The sequence below is a fragment of the Parambassis ranga genome, chromosome 15 (genome assembly GCF_900634625.1).
Source record: "Parambassis ranga chromosome 15, fParRan2.1, whole genome shotgun sequence".
NCBI lineage: Eukaryota > Metazoa > Chordata > Actinopteri > Ambassidae > Parambassis > Parambassis ranga.
In genome coordinates, this window is record NC_041035.1 from 3,440,281 (window position 1) to 3,465,945 (window position 25,665).

Below are 25,665 nucleotides of genomic sequence, written 5' to 3' on the forward strand. Positions count from 1 at the left end.
TTATCCAAAGGTTTCACACAGGAACAAAGAAACAGTAAACTCTAACATGTCCGGGTCTTGTGTCAGAAATGATCTGAAGGGCTTTAAAAATTGCATTATATTAATTGCCATGACCTAATGCAAGCAGCAGAAGCTTGCATCATGTCATCATCATGGTTGTGTGAAGCCTATAGTTTTAGACTCTTGAATGTGCTCATAATGCTGTGTATTCAGCTTACATGGTGAAAACAGGGAAAACATGTCCACTTCCACATGTTAATGCTGATATTGTACAAACACACAATACAACAAGGAGTAGTGTTCAGTGGTACTTAGGTAGCATTTGTCAGGGCTGAGAAATGAAGCTTACTAAAAACTGCAGTTCCTCTAATAACCATGTTTGCCTGCACTTTAGTTTTTGCCTTTATAAAGTTTATTTTGGTCCTGTCTGTATTGTAATACATATATAGATGTAGGTCTATCTGTATACATACCTCTTTTTAAAGTATATTTTATTCGGTATGTGTCACACTAAGTGATTGTGTGTTTTAAAAATGACTACAAAGTAGATAAAATGATTGTTTGATCCTAATTATTTTCACAAGTGATACTCCATATAATATTAAAAAAATACTATAAAGTGTAAGGAAGTCAGGACCGTTTTTTCGGACAGATATTTGACATTTTGAATAAATGAACGAAGGGGCCTGAAACCGCATGGACCGCATCGCAGTGTATCACAGCTGTGTGAGATCTGCATAGTATGGCTGCACACCCTCCTTGAAGATCAGCTGTTCATATCCAACTCTGTATCTGTTTCACTGCGGCCTGCTTTGACCTGCATTGTTTCCGGCATCAAGTGTTTGTTCATATAGGACGGTCGCTCTCTGTGCCAGCCGAGTATCATTCTGTAATAAGCTATTGTTTGTGGGATCAGGCTTTAACCACCCCCTTGTGTGTTTCAGCCTCTTGCCCTCATTCATACAGATCATCTGCCATGTTTGCCAGCCCCCTGCAGTGTTGAGCTTCATGCCAAAGGTAAAAGAACTTGAGTCAAAGTCTGAATAGTTGCTTTATGGCTTTGAAAACATTTAACTTAACATTTAACATTAACCTGAGAGGATGCACCCATATTAACCTGCTGAATTCTGCTACTGGTTCTCTGACCTAGATAAATCTCTGGAAGCTTTTACTCATATTTGAATTTAAATATCACAATTATTTCAGGAGGAAAAAAACACTAAATGAACTCACAACAGGTCTAAGGTATTGGAGTATCTCCACAGATTGATCCTTATAGCTCATGTTAAAATAATGAAACTAATATGTAACTATTAGTTTTGCTAATGAAGTCATTCTAATATGTGCTATGATAGCAACTGAATGAATAAGGAAATTAAATGTTTTTATAGTAGTTACTATGGTAACTGACAAAGAAATGAATGGGTTTAATATCACATCTTCAGGCTTAATGAAATTCACATGCAGCTTTTTTAGACACAGTTTTAACTGAACTATGCATTACAAATGATCCCTGGGATGATAAAATAATTTGTGGAATATCAACTAGTGAGTATAGATAGTGTCCAAAAGTGTCAAACATTCACATTGTGAAGCAGTGCTGAATGTTAATCCAACAGTTAAGCATTAAAGTCGGTCTGTCTGTTTTGCTACTGTGAATATGTCATCAATTGCCCCAGCAGGTAAAGATAACAGAGAGCTACTTTTAGCCACAATATGACAACCATCCAAGCAACTTCCACCTCAGAATGGTCCTTACTTGAGTTCCCAGCACATCCAAAAAAAGTGTGTCTCTACTCACACGTACAGAGATCCCTTTCTTTTAATAGAACAAATGTCTGTTGGGAAATTAAAGCAATACATCTGAACATTGTCTGATAAACATTTTCAATGTCGCTCCTGCTGTACAATAAAGACATGTCCTTGGAAGGACAGTACATGATGCCTCGATAAGTCAAAGAATAAAGTTCAAGGAGACAACAAGGTTATCCTAACTGGAAGCAGACATTACAGACCAAACAATAATGCTCACTGCAGTCTGTGCAGAGAGAGATGTGTGTGTGTGTGTGTCTGTCATGCTTCCTGTTAGCTGCCAAACATTAAATATGTGAAGCAGTTTATACTTGATCATAGAAACTAAAATCTCAGAATATTTGATATCAGCATCACAGGATGACTGAACTGTTGCCTGTAGAGTTTACTGAGGAGCACACATTGTGACCAAAAGTAAATGGACATTTTGTTGTTAATCTTAATGCTGCATTGTACCAGAGCTGCAGCTGATTATTGTTTGATTGTCCATGATTAATCACTCAATGAATTCTGACATTTGTCATTAATTGACTTTGTGGAACCTTGTCCACTTGTTTCAAGATGGTAGAAATAATAGTTTGGTTCACCAACTCAGTCATTGTATCTGTTTCTTGTTGTTGTCTCTCCCTGTTTTTATGTCTTGCCTTGGAATAATGCCTGCTCCATGCCTGCCGATCTTTTTTAGTTCATTGTCCACCAGTGGAGAAATTAGACATGGTAGGAAAAACCAATGATTTTCTTTTTTCCTTTTTTTTCCATCTATGATATATGCCTTGTATAGACATGACGAGTTGTTTATCAAGCTGCCAGTAATCAAAAATCAACAATCAATAAATAAAAAATAAATGTTCATGTCCAGGTAATTTACAGTAAAAATTACAATATTATATATTGTTAGTGTGATGGAAAATTTTCTTATAAAACACTATTTTTTCCCCATTCTATAGCTACATTGTAGTTGGAACTGCAAAATGTACTAAACTTTATTAAACTTTAATTTAACTATACATTTTTTTTCAGTTTCAATTTTAAAGAATTATTATGATCATTTTAATATTAAAGAGTAAAATATTGTCCATATGCAGGAGGGTCAGAAAAATTGTGATGATGTTAAACATGAGACATCACGACAAAGAATGACTTTATGCTGGGGAAGAAAGACAGGAAGGCCAGAGTGATAGCTGTTCCTTCATTTAACAGACAGAAAGCTTCAGCAGGAACAGGAACGCCTGTGATGACCTTAACAATGAGCTGACAGACGGAGATTAAGACATGTTATGGCTGATTATGTCTTCAGACTCTACAGCAAAAGCATGAGCTCCCATACCAGCAACATAGAGGGAGGTCGCCTTTGATAGCACATACCTGCGCAGGGACCACTCAGAGGGGGAGAAAAAAAGAGACCAGCCTGACCATAAAACAGCACAGCCGGTTGGGTTTCATAGTAAACCTACACCACAGCTCCATCTTTCTGCCTGCAGCACTAAATATAAACATGGACAGCTGAAGAGGGCAGGACTATGTGCTTCCTGGGGTTAAACTCGTGATTTATGCCAAAGAAACACCAGCAAAGCCTTTAATTGCAAAGGTCGCTGCTGGCACTGGGACTTTATAGAGTTGGCCTGTTCCCAGACCGACTTTATTAACACACAGATACAGCTGTGCAGTTTGTTGGATGAGCATCAGTTTTACTCCACCTTATTTTAATTATATAAACCATCAGTGACATAAAAGTGTTTTAGATGGATGTATGCATGAGTCATGACTGCACAAAAGGAGTGAGCATTCTAGTTGAGTCTGTCTCAGTATCAGCAAATACAGGAGTAGTTATCACTGTTGTGCCATGTGCATAGATGCACACAACTCTCTGTCTTTGGGTATGGTTGAAGGACCCCACTGCTGTCTGACACTGCTTGTAGAAGTCTTAGAAAGGAGCAACAGCTGAAGTTCCTATATACTCATCTTTAGCTCACACATACTGTTAGATTAATCCTGTCTCCATGTCTTGGTAGCTTAAAGGTAGGGTAGGAGATTTCCTTCTGATGCACTTTTTGTTAAATTAGTGTAACTTCTCTTTACAATCCGATAGCAACCCATTAGTTCGGCAGTTTCGCTTTAAAACCAAGAAATATGAATCATCTGTGGAAGCTATAAAACACTAAAAACATCAGCCAGTCCTCCGGGTGGACACTGCGTGGAGTATTGGCTGGTTGTCACTCTCTTCCTGCTCTGCACGCACCAGAGAGGTACATGCATGATGGCCGTAGTCACAGTCTTCAGGTAATGCGCGTCCATGTGATTGGAGGCGTGGCTTCGGGGTGAGCTCCCAGAGAAAGGGGCGTATGTTTACTTTCGAAATCTGGCTGACTCTCACTGAGTTTTCAAAATCTCCTACCCTACCTTTAAATAATGAAGTACCCACCATTGTCTGCATGAATCTGTGCCTGTGTGGACTGTTTTCATTACAGTTGCTGACAGGGACAGTTCGGTGGTGGCAGGGCGTGGTTGCACCTGGATAGTCCCATTATTGTCCATCAGTGGCCATGAAGCGCAGGATTGCTGAGAGAGATGGCTACGAACTCTCCTGCTGATGCTTTCTCACTTACAGTGTTGCTTACAAAGACCTTCCCCAGAGACACTGGAGGTCTGATTGCTACAACAGAGGTCATGTAGTACATCCAGCCCAACATCATACAGGTTGCTGTAGGATGGGCAACACCAGTACAACTTCTGTCCCCAGCGTGTCATTGGCAGAAAAATAGGTAGATATTTGTGTTGTAGCCTTAACTTAACCAGTTGTTTTTTTAATGCCTAACCTCAGCTGAGCCTCCACCTCCACCACCCACTGTATCATCTCATTATTTGTGAGGATGTGTCAGCTGTCAGCCATTTTAGTATTTTACAGTTTTAGTATTTTACAGTTTTACAAATTGCCTTTAAAAAGACATTGTTTTGTGACTTAATGTTGACAAAACATCCTGCAGTATAGTCATCTCAGGAAGACCCTATGAGCCATCACATTTATGAGAATGCACCGCGTGATCCTCCATGTTTAGCGAGGAAATAAAAGGCAGAGACGGAGAAAGCTGATGATGTGAAGTGACAGTGTGGATGGTGAAAGTGAGGCATTATGCTGGCATTCCACTTATCTCTGCCAGGGTGCCTGAATAACCTTACAATTGCAGCAGTTAGAAAAGTTGCTTTCATGTTTTCTCAGCTGACAGTTAGCCGCAGGCCATTATTTTGACCTGCCTGTGTTTTAATAGCTAAGCATTTACTGGCATAGAGGAGCTGGAAGAGCTCACAGAGGAAAAATGTTAATGAACTCCTTGGATGTTATCTGTTAATGAAGGTTAGATGTGAGCTCTGATTTTCTTTAAATAGCTCTCAATGAAGCGTTTTGATTTTGTGCTGCTCTCAGCCAGACACAGTGGCCATAAGACAGACAGGGAGGAGTGGATTTCAAAGCCAGCTGCTAACTGTCTCCACTCTGCACAGATACAAAAGAAAGTGACAAGACAGAGATCCTCATACTACACACATTTTTTCAGGTATTTACATAAAAACCTTCCCAGGTCTTTGAGTCATTAAGGGATCAGATGTGTTCTTTAACACGACTCTGTCTGAGCATGTTCTGCGGACAGGTGCTGTGAGGCCAAAACCAGACACAACACCTTCCTTTGACATTTGTGCAGCAAAAAAAATACACAGAGATCAAAACAGTTTTTTGTACCAGGCTGAAAACTTTTTTAACATAGAGTCACTTTTGGGGGATCAAGACACTTTTGAAGCCAGCCTCTAGTGGCCACTCGAGGAACCGCAGTTTTTGACACCCATCCAGAAGATCTTCACCCCACCTTTTTCTTTTCATGTCATTTTCATCAACATTTTGATGACAATTTTATATTATATATAGTATTAAAAACTATTTTGCACTTACTACACTTACCTCACCTCAAGTTATTGTCTGAGCTGAGCTGAAAACACTTACCGGAGACAGCTGTGGTGTGAGGGATGCCAACTGACAGTAAAAAAAGTATGGATGAAGCTTCTGTGATTTCACACATAGGTTTCTGAAGAGCTGTTTTGAGTCACTGTGGGAGGCTCTGGGCTGCTCCGACAGTCTGCCAAAACTGCAAATACGGACAAAGAGGGGGAGCGTGAGTGGTGCAGAACCAGGCAAGCTGTCACAGAAGCAGGAGGCTCTTGCTGTTATACGGCACCCAGGGAACCTAACATGTTTATTTCTGCTGTAAAAGTGGTGATTTTATCAGTCAGTGGAGATTGACTTGCTTTTGGAGCCAGCCCATAGAGGTGAACTGCAATTTTAAACACTTCCTCATTGGCTTCATGTCTGAGCTCTATAGGGTACCACTTGGGGATGTCTGAAGCCAGAAGCCAGAGCTAGCTGCTACCAGCTAACAATTGACTGGACTGTATACCAGGAACACAGAGTGGTGCAGAGAGCCAAAGTACACAGTACTTTATAACCTGGTCTGACAGCCATTTTTAGCATCCGTCCTCCTGGTAAACTTTAAGGTCACATCATTCTACCTTGGTATCCTGTATTATGTATAAATGTGTATTTTAGTGCTACAAATAATTATTTCTTACCCGACCATAATCGAATTTCAGGTTTGAGGCCCAACACGCCTGAGTTGAAGTCACAAATGCGGCCTGTGCTGTGCTGCAGTCATTAGATGGAGGAGCAGAAAAGGAGGCGGTGGGGGGTGGGGGCAGTGGTGATGAGATGGAAAGCACCCACATGAGCATCAAAGCACTTCCTCCTTTCTTCTCCAGAAGGACACTCCTGGAGCAGGCCCAGGGGAGGCAGCCGTCACGCTGCCGGGAGCATGAGCAGACAGCTTCCTGCATGAACCTCACAGGACCTGACTGATGGCTGAGGTGGAACATCGATTGACATGCTCCAAGACTTTACAGTGCTCCTCAGCTAGTAGTCATGTTTCCTTTTTTCTTCTTCTCCAAGTCGTGACCTCACTCTAAGACATCCTACTTTCACAGACTGGTTCCTTTAGTCAGAGGTCACTGAAGGAGTCTGGATCCTTGAACCTCTCTGAGGGTAAAGAGCCAAAGCTGGAGCACGAGGTCAAGAGGTGCAACTCCATTTAAGCTGTCGCCTCATTTCCACCACAGGAACTTCTGCACACAACCAGGAACCAGTAGAAACCAGTGGAATCTGTGTCAAATTTAAGTCACTATAGTGAGCCTCCTTGTTCAGACGTGCTCCTTGAGTGATCACTTTGAAACATGAGTCTGCGATCTTCTCCTGCCTACTGTTCATATGCATAGAATGAATCTGTGCAACATGAATTCAGTGTTACAGGATCCTTTATGACTTCAATGCCTACAATGCACTGGCTGTACATGTTTCTTGACTTGTTGTGACTAAAAACAGCTGGTTAGTAAATCGCTAGGTGTCGCTTTGTAAAATTCAGGCCCCGTTGACAGCTGTCATTCTTCACAAGGGTGGATGTCCCAGCGAATTCACCCCAAGATGTCAGAGCCTACAGACCTCACTGAGCATGCTCAATGTTAATGTGACAGCACAGTTAGAAGAAGACTGAACAAGTACAGTTTGCTGAAGGGTTACCAGGAGAAAGACTCTTCTGTCTAAAAAGCACAGCAGAAACACTTCATACCCACTGTTAAGTATGGTGGTGGAGGGCTGATTAGAGCTGTAATTGGGCCCAAGCTTGTTTTGTAGCTCCAGGACCTGGACACTTTGCAGTCATTGAGTCAACCATGAACTCCTCTGTATACCACAGTATTCTAGAAGCAAATGTGAGGACATCTGTCTGACAGTGTACACATCCCTGACAGTGATAGACGACTTGAACTGGGTGTGGGTTAACAATTACCCACTTCCTGCCTCAGCTTGAAAAGTCACACAGTAGGTTTATGTATATTGAATTATCAGGTTATAATAACAATAAAAGGTATTTTATTACTGATGTTCTCCATCTGATTTATATCACATGCTGAATATGAAAACAGAGCAGAGCTCCATTACAGTCACAGTTTCCACATATAAAGTCTCTTCCAGCCATTGCTTTTATGCCCGCTTTATAGACTCCCCATAAACATTAACAGTCTATCAAAACTATAATTGTATGGGTCAAGTTTTGTGTCACTGCTATTAGTCCTCTGTCTCTCAATAAATTCCCAAATCCTGGAGTCATATCCAGACCAGAAAGCTGAGGAACTCAAACTGCAAACTAATTCCACCCAGAGGTCTCTTTGTTAACGTCAATCTGTCTGGCCAAATATCTATAAATATCCCACTCAATGCACGGGGCCCGGATCTGACACCGAGGCCCCCGAGCTTATTTACTGGTCAATTTTATGATGCAACTGTCTGCATTATCTGCAAACCTCCTGCATCTTTGGGGAAAAAGAGAGCTACAGTCAGTTTCAGTCGTGGTCCTGCAGCGCCGGGAAAATGTGGTTCTTGGTGTACACATCCTGTGTGTGCTTAATAAAAGTAAATATACGTGGGCTCTGTGCAGGATCCTCGTTGTGAATGAAAACTTGTTGCGTCACTCATCTTTCAGCATAACTGGGCCTGGGTCCGGATGACAGGGAGGGATAAAAGAATAGATGAAAGTCCACAGGGAGGTATCTGTGTCATCTCTGCTGCAGCACAGACATGGAGCAGCATATTTAGCGAGTCAGAGGAGATGAGGCATTTCGCCTGGTTTCATTTAACTCCTGCAGTCAGGGATTTGTGCTCCCGGCTCCCCCTGGCACAGTCAGCGGGCAGCTGGTATGGCAGGCAGTGGGTTTAGGGTGCGGCTGCTCCTCTGGTTAACACTCTCTGGCTTCATCTCAAGTGTTCTGCTGCGCTCACATTCCCAGGACGCCTCCAACACACTCCTGCTGCTCCACATTTGTGAGGTCGGAGATGACATGGGAGCTGTGGGCTCTGCTTTAGAGGGCATGGTAGAGAGTATGGTGTTAGCAGATAGATCTTATTGGCTTTAATCTGATCTGAATATATTTGTTGAATTTTTATCTTTGATGAATGATGGAAACACCATGGAAATACCATCTTGCTGTGTTTGGCCGTGACATAATACCTTCTGTATTGCTCATGTGTCACCATCTTGGCACATCTTGAAATGTCCTCCATTCACATTTTTCTAAATGATAAATAAAAATACTCTGACCAGAGTTTGGACCATTTTCTCATGGCTCCAGGGTGTTCCAATGACCCTCTTACAGGGAAGCTAGCTTAACCAACACTTAAAATGGCAAAAGGTTGAGGTGATATCGATGCAGCAGCCAGGCAGAGATGATGCTGTTCCAAGGGTTATTATTATCAGTGTCTCCTTTCTCAACTACCATTTAGGGAAAACATAGGCACTGTTAAAAAGCACCAACAGTTAAGTGCCAATCTGCAAAAAAAATCTGATTCCAGGCTGCACAGACTTTATACTGCGACTGGACGTCTTAAATCAATAGCAACAGTCTGCTGGACAGCTGTATTCTATTGCTTTTTCTCTTGTTTGTCTCATTGTTGGTCTTTGAAATGTCTGTTTGTCATGTGGGTGTACTGGTATTGTTACCATTTTAAATGTAGCTAAAGATTTTTAGTCAAATAGCTTTACTTGCTTCATTTTTTTTCATCAATTTTCATCCACTGTAATAGTTATAATAATAGAAAAGCCAAGACCAAGACAAGAAGTTTGGGTCTTACTGTTTTCATGGATGATAGAGTTTAGTGCTGGACATGTCATGTAACTCCAGACCAGTGCTCCTACCGGTTGAGCCCTCTCAGAATGACACTACTTGCAGAACAGCTTTCAGACAGTACGTGCAATTGTGCATAACTATGGACAAAGGTTCCATGTAGTGGCCGTTTCACCACAACCGGCCATGTAGTAAGTGTAGGTGAGACTTTCTGGTGCGTGTCCAACTGAAGTGACAACAAAGTCCTGCAGGTCCGAGAACAACGTTTATTTTAATTCAACATTCCAGAGCATAAACCCGATCCACTATTGAGCACAAAAAGAGGGCTTATCCATCTTAATGTTCTTAAACATGCTCCTTATATTGGCTTCCAAAGAGGACTTTACAAGTGGTCAAAAACGTATCGCGCTCCACACTGCCCTTTTTCTGCTGCGCAGTTACACACTGCTCTATATATTGTGACTGCTACCTGTGGAATACGTCATATCAATAATCCAATGAAAATGCACGCTGTCACAGCAGTTAAACAACAATACGCGCACAGATAAAATAAACCCAGAAGCCATATAAACTCAAACATTAGATAAATAAAACACCATCCAAACATTCAATTTCTATACTCAAACTAAACTCATTAATTGGCTCTTACATTCCATTACGTTACCAATAAGTTTCTGATAGCAATTCTGAGTCCCTGTCACTCAAAGCAGTCACATCCATAATTATACAGAATTCTTATTCTTGTTATACAAAATTAAATCTAAATATAATTAGAACAAGTAAATTATATAAAATAATAATAATAAAAAAAGGTCACCAACCAAAAGAGCTTTTGTTCTAGGCTGTAAACTAGTAAACATATTGCTGCTGTAAATATGAGGATTGACTCTCTCTCTTTTGGAACCAGCCCCTAGAGGCCGGATAGAGAACTTCTAACAACTAACAACTTTTTTTTTTTCTTTTTACATTTGGGTATTGGGTTCAGTTCTCAGCCCTAGAGTTGCCACTTGCTGAATGTTCAGTTCAGCCGCCATTGTTGCTGTTGATGTGCATATTTAATACATCACTAAAGATTAAATTGCAGAATGTCCAGCGATGAAATAAATAAACCACTCTCATGTAATCTGCTGGTAAAATAATGCCCACTAATTGTCAGGAGTGTCAATTTAGATTTTAGACTTGTCAATCGCATTTCAGAATATTAATGGTTTCAGCTGGCATAAGACAAAAATTGCAGTTTTCTGTTGTTCCAAAATGCTGAATATGCAAGCATACAGTTAAATGCTGTATGGTCACAGGCTGATTCAGGGCCTGGCATCTTGACCATCCACAGCGTGTATGGTTGGATCTGGTTCAGTCCCAGGTCCGGAGCAGGCCAAACCCCAGTTTCTAAATCAGTCTGCTGAGTACGGTCCGAGCACATCGTGTGCAGCCAGCGGGCATGACCGAACAAAAGTGGTTACAAACCCCTGGTACTGACGCAGCACTTTTCATCAGGTCTCCCAAAATAACCCTCCTCTCCAATGAGCTCACTCACCGTTGTGGTGAACCTAATTAAACCTTGGATTATTTATAAATCCACTTCCTGCCCAGAAATATCATCTGCTGCAGCTTCTCATTAATGATGGTAATGATACGTGAGAGGTGGGGGGAGTTATTTTCATTTCCTTTTCCTTTGTGGGTTTGTCTAACCTGGCTGAATTAAAACTTGGATTGTAACTTCAAACATCAGGCAATGATGAACACAGGTTGAATCAATTATAGCAGATCAATATTTGTATATAAACATCACTAACATCACTTCATGGTAACTATGGTTAAAGCAATACTCTGCTGCACCTTGTTAGCTCACCTAGTGTGAGTGTGCACCCCGTGAACTGAAGCTGAGCCTTCACTGCAGAGAGAGTCAAACACCAACCTCACATCTGCTGGCTTAGTATTACTCCATCATTGGCTTTAGCCACAGCTCTCTGAAAAGCAGTTATAAGTGTGAGAATTGTGAATTCAGATATGAGGTGGACTGTGGGTGGGAGGACAGCCATGTGGCCACAGAAAGAGCATCCCCCAGGCTGGAAGAAAGAGACTCAGGGAACACATGGTAGCTTAAATAGTCTAGAAAGTCCAGGTGAGCTGCACAGCAGCACACATTAAAACAGGCAAGGACAGTTTCCAGAATGACCCCCTATTTAGTGCACTATGTAGTGTGTTCACCATTTTGTTGTGCTGTTCAAACATGCGCTGTGTATACTGAGACTTACTACACCCTATATAGTCCTCAATGTATCCCACAATGCATCAGAATCACTATTAGCATGCAGTGCATTTATACCTATTAGCCAGTGGTGATGTGGCATGTTATGAGATCACTGGAGTATTTTCAGGTAACAGGTGCTTTGGGCTCTCTGTAAAGCTACACAATGCTGTCTGAATGTGATGCGTGCTGGTCTTGAAACAACGCATGTTGCTTCAAAGTCTTGTTGAACCACTCTGGCGGTGCGCAGACAAGGAAATGTGTGATGTCTTGATTGGTTGAAAGCCTTCCTGCAAGCTTTTATATTAAGATCTCTTGTCACATAGTTACATTTATGCCGAAGGGCCCAATTTCATTTGACTTTATTTGTCCTTTTTGGCAGCTCCTTTCTTAAAAATGGGCATCAAAGTGCAGTTTGCATTTCCATTTTTTCTTTTCATGTTTTGTAAAGGTGTAAATTAGAGGTGGACGCCTGCACTGTTTTGTTTGGATTCATGGAATTTTTTACTTTGAAACTGTCACAGAACTCCAACTCAATTCATTTCAACTGAATTCCAAAGTGAAAGTTTAATAGGAGCAAATTGCCTTCATAAAAACCAATGATGGATGACAATCCATCAACCTGAGCAAGAGCCTTGGACAAACTTTATACTTTGATCCATTATATACAATGGAAATCAGCATTAAATCATACTCATAGTCAATTATCTGTGTAATTCCATGACACAGCAGATGGATTATATACACTCCACTTCCAGCTTTTCCCTGCAAGTATCCCCAGCGATCAGCCTCTCCCTCTGCCAGCTTCGGCTTGTTTTTCTTTCTTCATTAAAGAGATCTCTGCTCCACATGTGCCTTTAACAGCTCCCCGCATTCGACAGTAAAACCTCAGGCCCGCTGGTCCTAATTTGTCATCCCTTACACATCATTAACCTTACCAGCCTCAAAGTGATCTGGCACAGCAACATGGGCGGGGAGGGATTCTGGGGAGGAGGGGGGGAGATGAGGAGGTGGCTGGGTGGAGGATGACACCAAAGGCATCTAATAAGCACTTGCTTTATTCTGCTGTGCATGTGGCAGTGCTTAGTGAGAGGGCCACATGTTTGTTGAGTCATTCCTTTTAAGGATTCAGACAGCTTTTGAGCAGACTGTCATACAGATCAGCTGTTAAAGGGGCAATCAATCTGATATGCAACGTCATAGCCATGATTTCAGCATACATTCCTCCTCCTATAGTTCAGAATACATCCCGTCATGCAGTTTTAACCAGCTTAAATGAATGGTAAAGTAACTTTTTGGTCCGTCTGGTGCCTCTGCAGGATGTGGAACTAAAAGTGTCCATCTATATTATTATAAAAGCCTATAATTTATTTGATTAAGATGTCAGCATCACTTTAATACAAGAAAAGAAAATAACATGAAGGGAGGATCCGTCTACTAATTATAGAAGAGTGACAAAACCACACTGACCAACAGAGGCCTGGCACTTGGACCGCTTAAACGCAGCATGTTGTGCTGTGTTGTTGGAGATGGTTAAGGGTGTATCTGTGTTTTTCATGAAGACATTGCAGCTTTGTGGAAGTCCACCGTGTAGCGCTAGAGGCGCCCAATTTATTAAAAATGTAATGTTGCTTCGGATCATGTGTAAAATACACAATGTAAATGTCATATAATGATCATCACGTGCAGCTAGCTCCCTGTTGCTCATTGCGCCGGCACATCCATTCATCCGCAGCAGCTGCTGGATATTAGCAGCTTCTTTCTAAAGCAACTGAGTTACTTCAATAAATTAGTTGATAAAGAAAAAATCATTATAAGACGTGCTGCTGAGCTTGTTACAGTGTGGAACATTGCCCTGCATCCAGTACTGCTTTCAGATGTTGCAGATTATATGGATCTGCCCAGAGGACTCTTTAGTTCTACATTGTCCAAATGTCCAAGTCTAAATGTCTGCTGTGGGAGAGACAGTCCCTCAAATGTCTTTTTACCGATACACTATCTTCTTTTCCCAGAGAAAACATCTTTCTACATGCTCCTTCCTTGTCTCAGTTGTTTAAATGGATTGGCTGATTGATGAGTGATGCTAGCATTGGGTCACTTATAGTATTATAAGCAGCAAATGATGCTCATGTGGAAGTGTCAAAAGCTGCAGTTCCCCCTGTGGCCCCTTGGGGCTGGCTACAAAAGTGAGTCAATCTCTTTAAAGCTAACATGTTTACAGCCTGGTACAAAGACTTTTTGTTTGTGATATGATCTCTTTTTATGATGTCTCTATTGAGGTGAATTTTTATATAATTCATTTGTTTTAACTATATTAAAAAAAGTGAAATATGACATGGTCCTAAGTATTCAGAGCCTTTGCTGTGACTCTCATATATTGAACTCAGGTGCGTCCATTTCTTCTGATCATCCTTCAGATGGTTCTACACCTTCATTTGAGTCCAGCTGTGTTTGATGATACTGATTGGACTTGATTAGGAAAGACACACACCTGTCTATAGAAGACCTTACAGCTCACAGTGCATGTTAGAGCACATGAGGATCATGAGGTCAGAGGAACTGCCTGAAGAGCTCAGAGACACAATTGTGGCAAGGCACAACAGCCAGGGCTGGTAATCACAAAGGAGGGAGCAAACACAAGAGTATGTGAAACACACAAACACACCGATTAGTATTGGCTGATATGGCCTAAAATTCATATCTTATATATTGAGAGATTTTACTTCAGGCTAGTAACATGAACAAATATTTTTGTGTGACATGCACTGACATGACATCAGCAGTGCATGCTGAGTCTACCTGGCCTGATTTTCATATTAAAAGTAGAGAAAAGTCTTTATCAGCGCATGGAGTTTCCCCTGTGCCCCTTGATCCAAGGGGCACAGTCTACTGTGCAGACCATGTGATGCTCAGTGTCCACACATTGCTGTGCTCTGACGCCCAGATGTAGAAAAAAAGATAGAACCAAATATCTCAGCTGTTTCCAGAACCTCTCATTCTGTGTGTGTGTGTGTGTGTGTGTGTGAGAGAGAGAGAGAGACTCTCACTGAATACACACCTGCTGTTTGCAGTAATGAGTTCCCCTTGATTTGGCTGTGACTCAGTCAGACTTGTGTGTCTCTTATTCTTGTGTCTCTTTGTCATGATCTTGATTTTCTTTATTTATTTATTTAGTTTTTTCCTGGTTTTGGTTTATTCCTGCTTTGATTTACTCTATATTATATTTTAACTTCCTGTTTTATTTCGCAAGAATTTTCTGTGTCCCTGTTTCTTCATTGTTTCCACCTGTGTCTTGTTAACCCTTCTAAGTGGTGGTTCAGCTGTGTCCGTGTTCCCAGGTTGGTTTTATATCTGGTTTGTTTCATTGTGGTCCTTGTATCTTCGTTTGAACCTGGCTAATTTTAATGAGGCTCACTTTTTGAAAGGCAAGTTTTATCACTGTCTGCATTGCGGTCCACCTCTGCACACCATGTAATGCTTCTACCAAAATCTCAGCTGCATACATTTAGTACTTGCAAATTTGCAGCTCAAGTTACCATGGTGATCTGGTGATCTATTATTTATGATGATGTTTAAGGGTCATTCATGACCTCAGTCTGAGGAGGGAAAATGGAATTTAAAAAAGGCTTTATAAATGAATGTAGACAGACATGGACTGTGGAATCAAAGCATATTTAAGCCTCGCCCACACCAGGTTTTATGTTTTAGCATCTAAGGATCATGCAAATATTTGAATGTGTAATGTATGGCTTGTTGAGTTTACTCAACGAAACACATGTTTCCTATGATTTTCTGCTTATGTGCATATGCTTGGTCCCATGTTTACTATGCAATGATCAGTACTAGTCAATCAATACTAACACCAGCACAAATGAATAGAGGAGATGAGGAACCAGTACTGTGCAGAACCCTGACAGTGGAAAACTGTCCTAAGAAAAAACCCTCACTTGGCCTCATTAGAGTCCCAGCAGGCCCGTGTGCCCCTTTGAACAAGTGTAGCCTGTGACTGCTCTACTGTATAATGACACGGTGCAGACAGAGAGAGGTTGTAATTTTGATATTTAAAAGCCACAGCTGTGGGATACTGTGGTGAGGAGGAAGGAGATGAAAAATGAGCTGAAGCTTTGTGGAAGGTGCCTGGTGTTCTGCGAGTCCTTGAACAGTCCATCTTATTAGCTTTACTCAAGCTGATTAAAGGCGAGTTACTGAAAGGAAAGAGACTGAAAGTGTTTTTGTGGCCTGCTCGGCACTTGTTTCATTTCAGATCAGCCTTCTTGGCACCAGACAGACCCTACTACAGACAGAAGAGAATCCTTTTGAAAATGGAATGCACCTATTGTACTGTGCTTATTGTTATTGTTTTGTGATACACATGTATGCATGTATGTAAGTCATCATGTTAGTATTGATTACTTGATGACAGTTGATAACTTGCATCCATCCATTGTAAGGACTCTGCTTCGGACCACGTCTGGTTTTACCCAGTTCCCACCACCGGGACAAAGCCACTATTGGTTAACCCCTGTCGGTACCTCTGCTGGTGGAGAGCATCTGATCAGGCTGCTTGTCTTAATGTTGCAGACAAGAAGGAGACTCGGTAAAGAAAATGACCCAGTTAGGGACAGATTCAGGAAGAGAAGGTGATTGGAAGTCCTGCCCTCTATCAGCCTGTGTTTTTGACTGACACAATATCAATAGTTCGTAAACAAATATAATTCATAGCTTCAACCAGAGACTATATAGAACCCCACGTATGGAGTTATTGTTCTAATTCTTCAGTTATTTTTTTCCTTCAGCTGATTTATTGATTTGAGCTTAGAAGGTCCCATTGAGACAACATCTCTTCCGCTACCATGTTCATTTCACTGTGACACCAGACCTCATCTGACAATAAGACACAATAATCAGCTGGACAAGCCAGTTCAGAAGATATACTTTATATCATGTATTTGACAAATACATGATTTCAAACTACTATTCTTAATGTTATTTAAGAAGAATCAAAATCAAAACACACCTTTAATGTCCTAAAATGTCCTAATCCAGCATTGTGTGGCTGCCCTAACAGGCCCGAGGCAAATTACAGAGCTGACATTGTTATTGACCCAGCCATTGATTTATAATGCAGTGTTCCTGGTGTTCTGATCATTGACAAATCATGCTCCTTGCTCTCTAATGGACACAGAGCCTGCTGTGGACACATGTGTCCACTTTAACAGGACCCTGGTCATCAGGTGATTAGTGGTATTTTGCCTTCAGGCCTGAGAACATCCCTCTGACCCTGGGACTTTTCACCCTTATTTCTAAAAGACACATTGCAGCTTGTGTGAATTTGCTGTGGAAAACGACCTCAGCCCTCCATGCAGGGTGACAGCATCATCTATATGAATCACTAAACTGAGACCAGAGAGACGAGTTTAGAAAAGAACTCATAATGAAACACTTTTATCAAACCTAAGACAAACAAAACCTCTGCTGCACTGATCCATAAGTGCTCGATCACACATTTTTCAATGAACAACATAGATCACTTATCAGAGATTTCCTTTATGTCCTGGTCACAGTCCCCTGGAGAAAAAACATGTTCCTGAAAAGCTCCTGTAGTTTAGTTGTCTGTTGTCTGTGGCAGGTTTGGAATTTGGTAACATGACACAAGAACACCAAAACTAATATGGAGACCTGCCTTAGCCTTTAAGCCCCATGGTCCTCATGGTGTGTAATGTTCAGATTGAGAATGAGATTATGTAATAATTTGGAGTCTAAAACATGATATCAGTGTAGATTTGAACATAACACCAGCTTGTAGTTGCCAGAAAGACAACAGTAGTGGTCACATTTTTATTGATTTATTGATTGATTTTATTTGATTGCAACAGCTGTATCTACAGGTGCCCTCCTGTGGTCACCAAGTGCAGATAAAATGGGGTTGCAGCATAGCATGTCACCATGGGTATGCAGGGGGGCTTTCACATGTATGATGGTAAATGATTGGTAATGTTTTTTTTTTATTCCAAGCCAGGTAGGTATCCTTATTAAATTAAGTGGAAATGCAGATAAAATACCTAAGTGAATCCCAGGATACCAACACCTGTCTCTTGAGTTAAAGTCTAAAGTAATGTTGATCTTCATAACCTTTATGTTCTATAGATAGACTTGATCCAGTCCAAACTGAAGTATGATCTAAACCAGAGATTAGAATAGTCTATTGCTACATGTCTGACATTATTGTATGTGAGAATGCAGAACATGTGATAGAGGTTTCTACCCAAAAGTGGAGCCGCAGACGGCTTTGGTTATGTGTTGCCATGAGCAGCTCTCACAGCACATTCATTAAGGAGAAGAATCCTTAAACCCACTTCGCCTCACAGAAAGGGTGATCAATGAGTGCCAGAGTGGAGGAGTGGATGAAGACATATTGTCCTCCCCTCCACCTCCTCTGTCTCTGTCTCACTTAGAGAGGGTGGATAATTGCAAACAGACATATCTGAAAATATACACACACCTAACCCCAGTCCTAATGCACAAGCAAAGTCAATTTATAAGCAGCCACGAAGAAGGAGGTATTAAAAGCATAGATTCATATTAAAAAAATAATGGTGGCCTTTTGTCATTGTTTTTGAATACAACAACAGTACTGATCAGCATCACCAGATAGTTAGAGTTTAATTATCATATTAGGCCTATATGATTAAAATTCAGTTTGTGTCCTGATTCCTGTTGGACCCCCATCTCCTGCATTACAGTTTTACTTGTACATTACTTAACATTTGGAGAAAAACCTTGATCATGGATGAACATTTCTCCCTGTGCAGAGTCATCATCATTGCCAATCATAAAATTGTTGTACAAATCAGATAATCGTTGCATGTGTGGCCAAGTGTTGCCACACTGATACTTTAGATGGTTGCATGTTGGTTTAACACCCACTGGATCAATCCTCACAACTTTAATAAACATATTAATGGGTTGTGTTTATATAACCCTAACAAGTTCCATAACAAGTCCTCCAAAAGGAACCACCATATATTTATATATAGTTTGTCCATACCCTCTATAATAAGCCGTGATGGCCATTATTAGCAAAAACTGCATCAATGAAAGTAGTGTTCCATAAGAACAACTGGTAAACTCATTTAGAAGTCTTCTCACATCTCTGATCTCTATCACAGCTGTTGTTACAGGATGAGTCACTTTTAATTTGAAAGAATCCCATGATTGCAGTAAATGTAGCTTTTATTTTGATGATCATTTTTAAAGTGTGTTTTTCAGCTAGGCAACTATTAAAGCCAGCTGGCCACACTGAGCCTTGTTGTAATTACAAGGAGCACACTGAGTCACTACCTGCAGTGACTCCTGTCCATCAAGTCGTCATCATAAACCTTATGTCGACCTTGGATGTGGCTGATAGTGGAGGTCACATCTTCTGGTCTGATCACAATTATCCAAAGACAGGAAATTCTTTATTAGCATGTAAGAGCCTTCTGTGGTGGTCTGAGGTCATAAAGAACACCACCACCAAACATGAGGTGTTTTTATGATGAGAATCAAGGCCACTCTGTGATACCAATTTAACTGGCAGCTAAATCAAAAGACAAGTCTGCCGCCAAACAGAGAAGTCTGGATTTATAATTACACACATTTTAAATACCAATCATTATGCTGATGTAAAACTTGTTAATATGAAGAACTCAGGGCTCGTCCGGGATTTGAACCCGGGACCTCTCGCACCCAAAGCGAGAATCATACCCCTAGACCAACGAGCCAGACAGAGCAGGGGTAGTTATGTATAATGGCAGCTGATGTGGCTCAAGGGGTTTGAGAAACGTTGACATTCGCTGACAAGTTTTTTTTTTAGATAGGAAAAAAAGACACAATTGGTTGCCAGTTTTAGTTTGTTCTTGTAAAATGCAACAGTCTTACGTTGCTTAAAAACCTGTAACATGTAACATGTCTGAAGACAGGTAGGTAGGTATGTAAAAGGATTTTCCTCAGATATTGTAATTGTACACTACTACTACTATGACTATGTTATTTTCTATTGTATTACTGCACAGTTTAATGAATGAGTGTAGAACTCACACAAAGACACAAAACAACACTAGGGCTCGTCCGGGATTTGAACCCGGGACCTCTCGCACCCTAAGCGAGAATCATACCCCTAGACCAACGAGCCATGAGACAGCAGATATTCAGTTCAGTTCAGTTCAGTTCAGTTCAGATGGGCTGATAGGAGTTAATAACATCATATATAATAATATAATTGATATTAATCTTATCTTTTGACTGGTGGTTTGGGTGTTTACAGGAAAAGCTTCCTTATCAGGATGCCTAACCTGTCCTTTCAGAGGATGCTGCAATTCAAGGCTGCAAATGGTGCAACCATTCACCTTCCAATGAATCATTGTTCCGTTATGTGAAACACCTTCCCTTGAAAAATCTTGGGCCCCTATATTTGGGCAGTGCCAGTGTAAATACTCATTGCAGGTAGGAGGCTCTCCTGAAGTGTGTAGTACATGTGTATTCATTTACACAGTGATGGAAAAGCAACAGGAGACAGGAAACAACATTGTCCACAGATAAGGTAGAAGAAGTGATAGGATTTTACACTGGCCACGCATACACACAGAGATACATAATGCTGGTGAAGGTGGCACTCAAGGTAAGACAATCACACATAACCAGGGTTTAAAAAGTATCAAGCAAAAGAAGGTAGAGAACTCACCCCTCTGTTCAGTATGCACAATGGTATGATCCACTCCCCTCCTACTATGAACACTGTAGAACTTTCCTCACCTCTTGTTTGCCAATCCAAACTTCCTGGTAGCATGAAAGGGAACACACCTACACACAGGTAGCAACAATGATTAAACTGAAACTCTGGATGCATTTGTTATTACTTTAGAAATAAACTGTAGAATATGACATGAAAATACCAGGATAAATGTCAGCTCAATTAGCAAGTTAATCCATGTGCTTCTTTGTTTAACAAAGCTAGCAAACAGGCCTAGGCCATGCAGTGTAAAACAATGATAGGTGTACAACATTAGCTTTACACAAGCTGCAACTTTGGTGTGCATATAAACACAGCCTTTGTCATATAATATATGGGCAGAAAATAAACTTAAAAAAAAACTTGTAAATCTTGTAATGAAACTGATGAATACATTAACGGTTCTGCTTTTGCTTAATGTTTATTCAAAGGCACTTATATACTGTTTATTTAAGTGTGGGTGGAACAACAGCAGCAGTGAGTTTATCCTGACTGGCAGCTCCATCTCTATGCGGGCTTTTGTTTGAAAGGTCTGTTTCCACCCGATGAGTGCACAAATTACTTTGGGTTTTAGCATCGCAAGCATAGCTTTCTCCTTAGCTTCTAAATGCTCTATTATATACAGTGCTGCTTGAAATTTTTTGAACCCTTTAGTATTTGTTTATTATTCATTTATGCACAAATATGACCCAAAACATCAACTGATTTTTACATAATGACATCATCAAGGAACATTTCTGAGGACCACAAACAAACAAGACACACCAATTATGTACAAATAACCTCCCCAGCTGTAGTCTATCTACAAAGACTACTCTGAAAATAAGTCATGTAATAGTCTGCAAGGTCACAGAGGAACCCAGGGTAACCTGTAAGCAGCTAAAGGCCTCTCTCACATTGGCTAATGCAGCCATGGTGTTCATGACCGAGCTGCAAGGAGAAAAGCAATGCTCTCCAAAAAGAACACTGCTGCCTCTCTGGACAAACCAGAGGGCTGCTGGGAAAACATTTTGAGCACAGATGAGACAGATAGAGTTATTTGGCTTAAATGAGGAGACTCATGTAGGAAGAAAGAATGACACTGCAGTCCAGTATATGAACCTATTCCATCTGTCAAACACGGTGGTGGTAGTATCATGGTTTAGGGTTGTTTTGCTGCATCTGAACCAGGATGGCTTGAGAACATTGAAAAAATTTTTGAATGATACCAGTGAATTTAACACAGAAATGTCAGTCTGTCTGTGAGCTCAGACAAAGTGTCATGCGGCAAAACAACAACAATCACACAAGTTGCTTTACAAACAATGGTTCTTCATTGTGAAATGTTTCTGTTTCATTAGTTCTCTTTTTGTGGACTTATGTGAAAATAAGTTATTGTTTTTGGTCATTTTTATGCATGAATACACTGCACACACACTTTAAGCAGCACTGTATGTGTTGTTTGGCGTTCAGCAGGTGTATGACCACAGTGATGTTCAGCTGAGCTTTGCTGTTGTACTTGTTGTCATTGTTGATGTTGACTTTGTGGCTGTGCTTGAATGTGACAAGTTGTGCCTCTCTTTCTCTGTATTGTTGGTGTGGAACAGCAGATGTCAGAGTACAGCTGTCTTTTTGTCAGACATGAGGTGGTACAATATTAGTGATTTTATCTGCAGCACACACATCGTTAAAGACTGTTCCCTTTGGTGGTTAGCATAGGCCTTATTATCGCACATCATTTTCTCTTTTTATATATAAACAGAGACGTGGTATCTTCTTATTATGAACAATGAGTGAAAGTAATAGATTACATCAGCAACCTCTTGTGGTCATGTCAATAAACCATCATCCTGATAACATTGATGTTTTCCTAAAACAGACCACGGCTTTACTTTTTTTCAGTTGAAGCTTGCTGGGAATCAAACGCTGGTTAGATATAGGTCATGGTTTGGTTTTTATTACTGATCAATTCACAAACTTTTTTTAAGTATAGTCCCACATTGAAATCAAGTCTCTTCATGTGTGACTTCCCACTGGTATCCCAAGTGATATCATGGGATGGCATAACAATAACTTTTTTAACAATATTTTTATTGAACTTTCATATATATTTCACTTATACAGATAGTAAACAATCAAAACAATAACATCCATAAAATAAACAGCCACACTACCTAAAATGACTGACAATGATTGTATGTCATTCATCACCGTCGTCCACCATTTTCTGCCTCTGCTTAAAACAACAATAGTGGTGTCATGGGTACCACTCCTACTGTGGGTTCGGGCTTTTTTTTCAGTAAGTGTAACGCCTCCGCGTGAAAATGGGCAGTGACAATAAGAGGAAATTTCAGTCATTGTTCAAATCAGAGTAGACAGGCTTTACAAGCAGCTAAGATTAGTTAGCATTCGTTGTAACGTCTAAGGTTGCTGATAAGCTGTCATCTTGCTTTGCAAGATAAGCAGTAAACAAAGTTAAAGTTGTATATTAGAACTGTTTTCTGTCATGTTAAGTTCATCCTGAACACGAGAGCGCAGCTAGTCACCAGCTAACTTAAAAAGTCAGTGCTTTGCTTTACTTCAGCAATTTAGCTGGCAGGCTAATGTTAGCCTAAGCAGAGCTTGTATGTGCAGGTGTGTATTCAGTGCTTAAATGCATTTTTAACATGAAACAATACAGATGTGCAGAAATTTATTGAAGTGAAGTAGTTGGCATATTTTTGCGTATATTTCATGTCGTTGTTATGGGAGTATGTTCACCTGTGTGTGTGTGTGTGTGTGTGCTGCATGTGTACATCAGGGTGGAACTCCGCTATGCATGACAGATAGAGCAGGAGAGACTTGTAAACTGTGCTGACAGACACAGCAAACCTTCTTGCCACAGCTCTCATTGATGTGCCATCCTGGATGAGCTGCACTACCTGAGCAACTTGTGTGGGTTGTAGACACCGCCTCATGCCACCTCTAGGGGTGAGAGCACTGACAAAATGCAAAAGTGATCAAACATCAGGCAGAAAGGATGAGAGCAGAGAACTGGTCTGTGGTCAGCACCTGCAGAACCTCTCCTTTATAGGGCTGTCTTGATAACTGCCTCTCATTTCCACCTGTTGTCTGTTCCATTTGCACACCAGCAGCTAAAACTGATTCACAATCAATGTTGCTTAATACCGAATTAATTACTGAATTTCCCTGAGGGACCTTTCCAAAGGGATTAATAAAGTATATTCTATTCTATTCTAATAGATATGTCTTTGGGTTACCGTAAGTTGGACTAATAAGAAAAAAATCATGATGGGATGGAACCTGAAATACATTATAATGCATATAATGCACTTGTTCTGAGTCAGGGCGCATATTAATTGGATGGAAATCCTGCCCACAATTTCAGTTCATCCAATGAGTTATTTATTTTTTTGAGTGATTTCATTTTATTATTGAATCACTATTATCTCATTAATTTCCCTGCTGGGATTAATAAAGTTTAACTTCAACATAATCTTAATCATATCTGTTCATTAATATATGCCAGGTAAAAAAAGTTGCATATCATAAAAAACTATGAATTCATGCAAATTTCACCTTTATTCATTCACAGTGTTCAACAGGTAATTGATGATTAATTCAAGTGTTAACTCATCATTTGTTACATAAATATAAAGTGTAATCCTTTAACTTGTTTTAATGCTATAAAGTTGAATATATATTGAGAAATGTATTTGTATTAGTTATGACTTATTCCCTTCTGTTTTAGGGGCCTTTTCTTTGAATGACTAGAAGAGGAAGCCTTCCTGTGTTCTGACTTGCTGGCAGTGAAGGACGCGCACATCCTTGCTGGTATGAACACAGACACGAACAAGACATCAGCCTGGCTCTGGGGAGATTGAGCTTGGTGGTTTACAGAATCCTCCTGTCCTGATCCGGACTACAGAGAGCAGAGTGCTGCCTTGTTTTGATCCGGACTTGAGCTGTGCTGTCAGCAGGCCGTCAGTGAACTGGGTCCGGCTGTGTGACTCTGTGGCTTTGCGGCCCCTAAAAATATCCCCTCACCAAGCGCGCGGATCAAAGGGGGCAGCAACACTGCCACGAATCCCGCCCCGGCATTTAACCTAAAGCCTCTCAGAGGAGGAGCGTGCAGTGTGAGCAAAGGGTCCGCGGCATCCAGAGCTGTGCAGAGGAGAGAGGGGAGGCTGGCTGGCTCGGGTTTCAGAGACGCACACTGACGGCTGACCTGCAGCAGCACGGTGGGAACGCTCAGCGCACAGGCAGCGAATGGGACAAACGGAGCGGAACGCAGAGGAATAACAGGCCGTCCCAGTGAATCTGCAACATCACTGACTGATGAGCAGCTACACCATGTCTGCTGCTGCTCTGACTTTCATTTAGTTTGAAGAAGAAAAAGTTTTTCCCTGCAACACAGACAGACAGCGTGTCCAAGACTCTTCTTCTTCTTCTGCGCCTCTTGCACCTGATGCGTAAAGGGATTTCAGTGCGGATAAAACCAAAGTCAGAGGCGTAAAAACATGGAAGGGGAGCAGAAATGGGGAGTCACGGCTAAACCAGGTGAAGAGAGGAGGACCCGAGCGGAGCAGCCTTCCAAACAGCCGCTGTGGAGACATTGGAGACATTTGTCCGGCTTATCGGTTTGCATTGCGGTGTCCGTGCTGTGCCTTGGAGTTTGCGTTGTGGTTTTTGTGCGGACCTCGGAGCTGCAGTCCAGGATAGTTAGTTTGGAGCAGCAGCGGGACGCGCAGCTCTCCGCGTGGATGTTGTCTCTGGAGCAGGTGGAGCCCGTTATCCTGGGCCGACTAGACCAGATCCTGGAGGAGGTAAGCGCTTTGCTGAGGAAATAAATTGATAAAGATGGATGGAGGAGCGAACTTTGTATGTAGTTTAAATCCAGAAAACTCTTATAATCCCTTCACTAATCCTGAATAAACCACCAAACTAAATTCAGTCCCTAATATTAATCCTTAATTTGCCCCTTTAGTCCATTTAAATGACTTTCTATTGTATGTTTTTGACTAATAAAGTAAAAATAAACTGTAAATTTAGATTATATATGCAATATATATGATTACAAATGCATTATTATGCGGTAGCTTTAACCCAGACTGAACTGTGGTGTGTTTAATAGTCTGTAAAA

The 25,665-nt window shown here is 41.0% G+C and overlaps 1 protein-coding gene and 2 non-coding genes across 12 annotated transcripts in view; 1 reads left to right on the plus strand and 2 right to left on the minus strand.

Moving 5' to 3' along the window:
• Positions 1-19,464: 19,464 nt before the first annotated feature.
• Positions 19,465-19,536, minus strand: trnap-ugg (transfer RNA proline (anticodon UGG)). Its single transcript has one exon. It is a non-coding gene; the product is annotated as a tRNA-Pro (tRNA).
• Positions 19,537-19,874: 338 nt separating this feature from the next.
• On the minus strand, positions 19,875-19,946 carry trnap-agg (transfer RNA proline (anticodon AGG)). The gene has a single exon. It is a non-coding gene; the product is annotated as a tRNA-Pro (tRNA).
• Positions 19,947-20,593: 647 nt separating this feature from the next.
• The window catches only part of col13a1 (collagen, type XIII, alpha 1), a 102,629-nt gene continuing 97,557 nt past the window's right edge, over positions 20,594-25,665 (plus strand). For all 10 annotated transcript variants that reach the window (XM_028423873.1, XM_028423864.1, XM_028423867.1 and 7 more), the window contains exons 1-2: positions 20,594-20,624; positions 24,274-25,348. In XM_028423873.1, the coding sequence (XP_028279674.1) occupies positions 25,043-25,348 (306 nt within the window). In that variant the 5' untranslated portion in view covers positions 20,594-20,624; positions 24,274-25,042. The remainder of the gene's footprint in view (positions 20,625-24,273; positions 25,349-25,665) is intronic.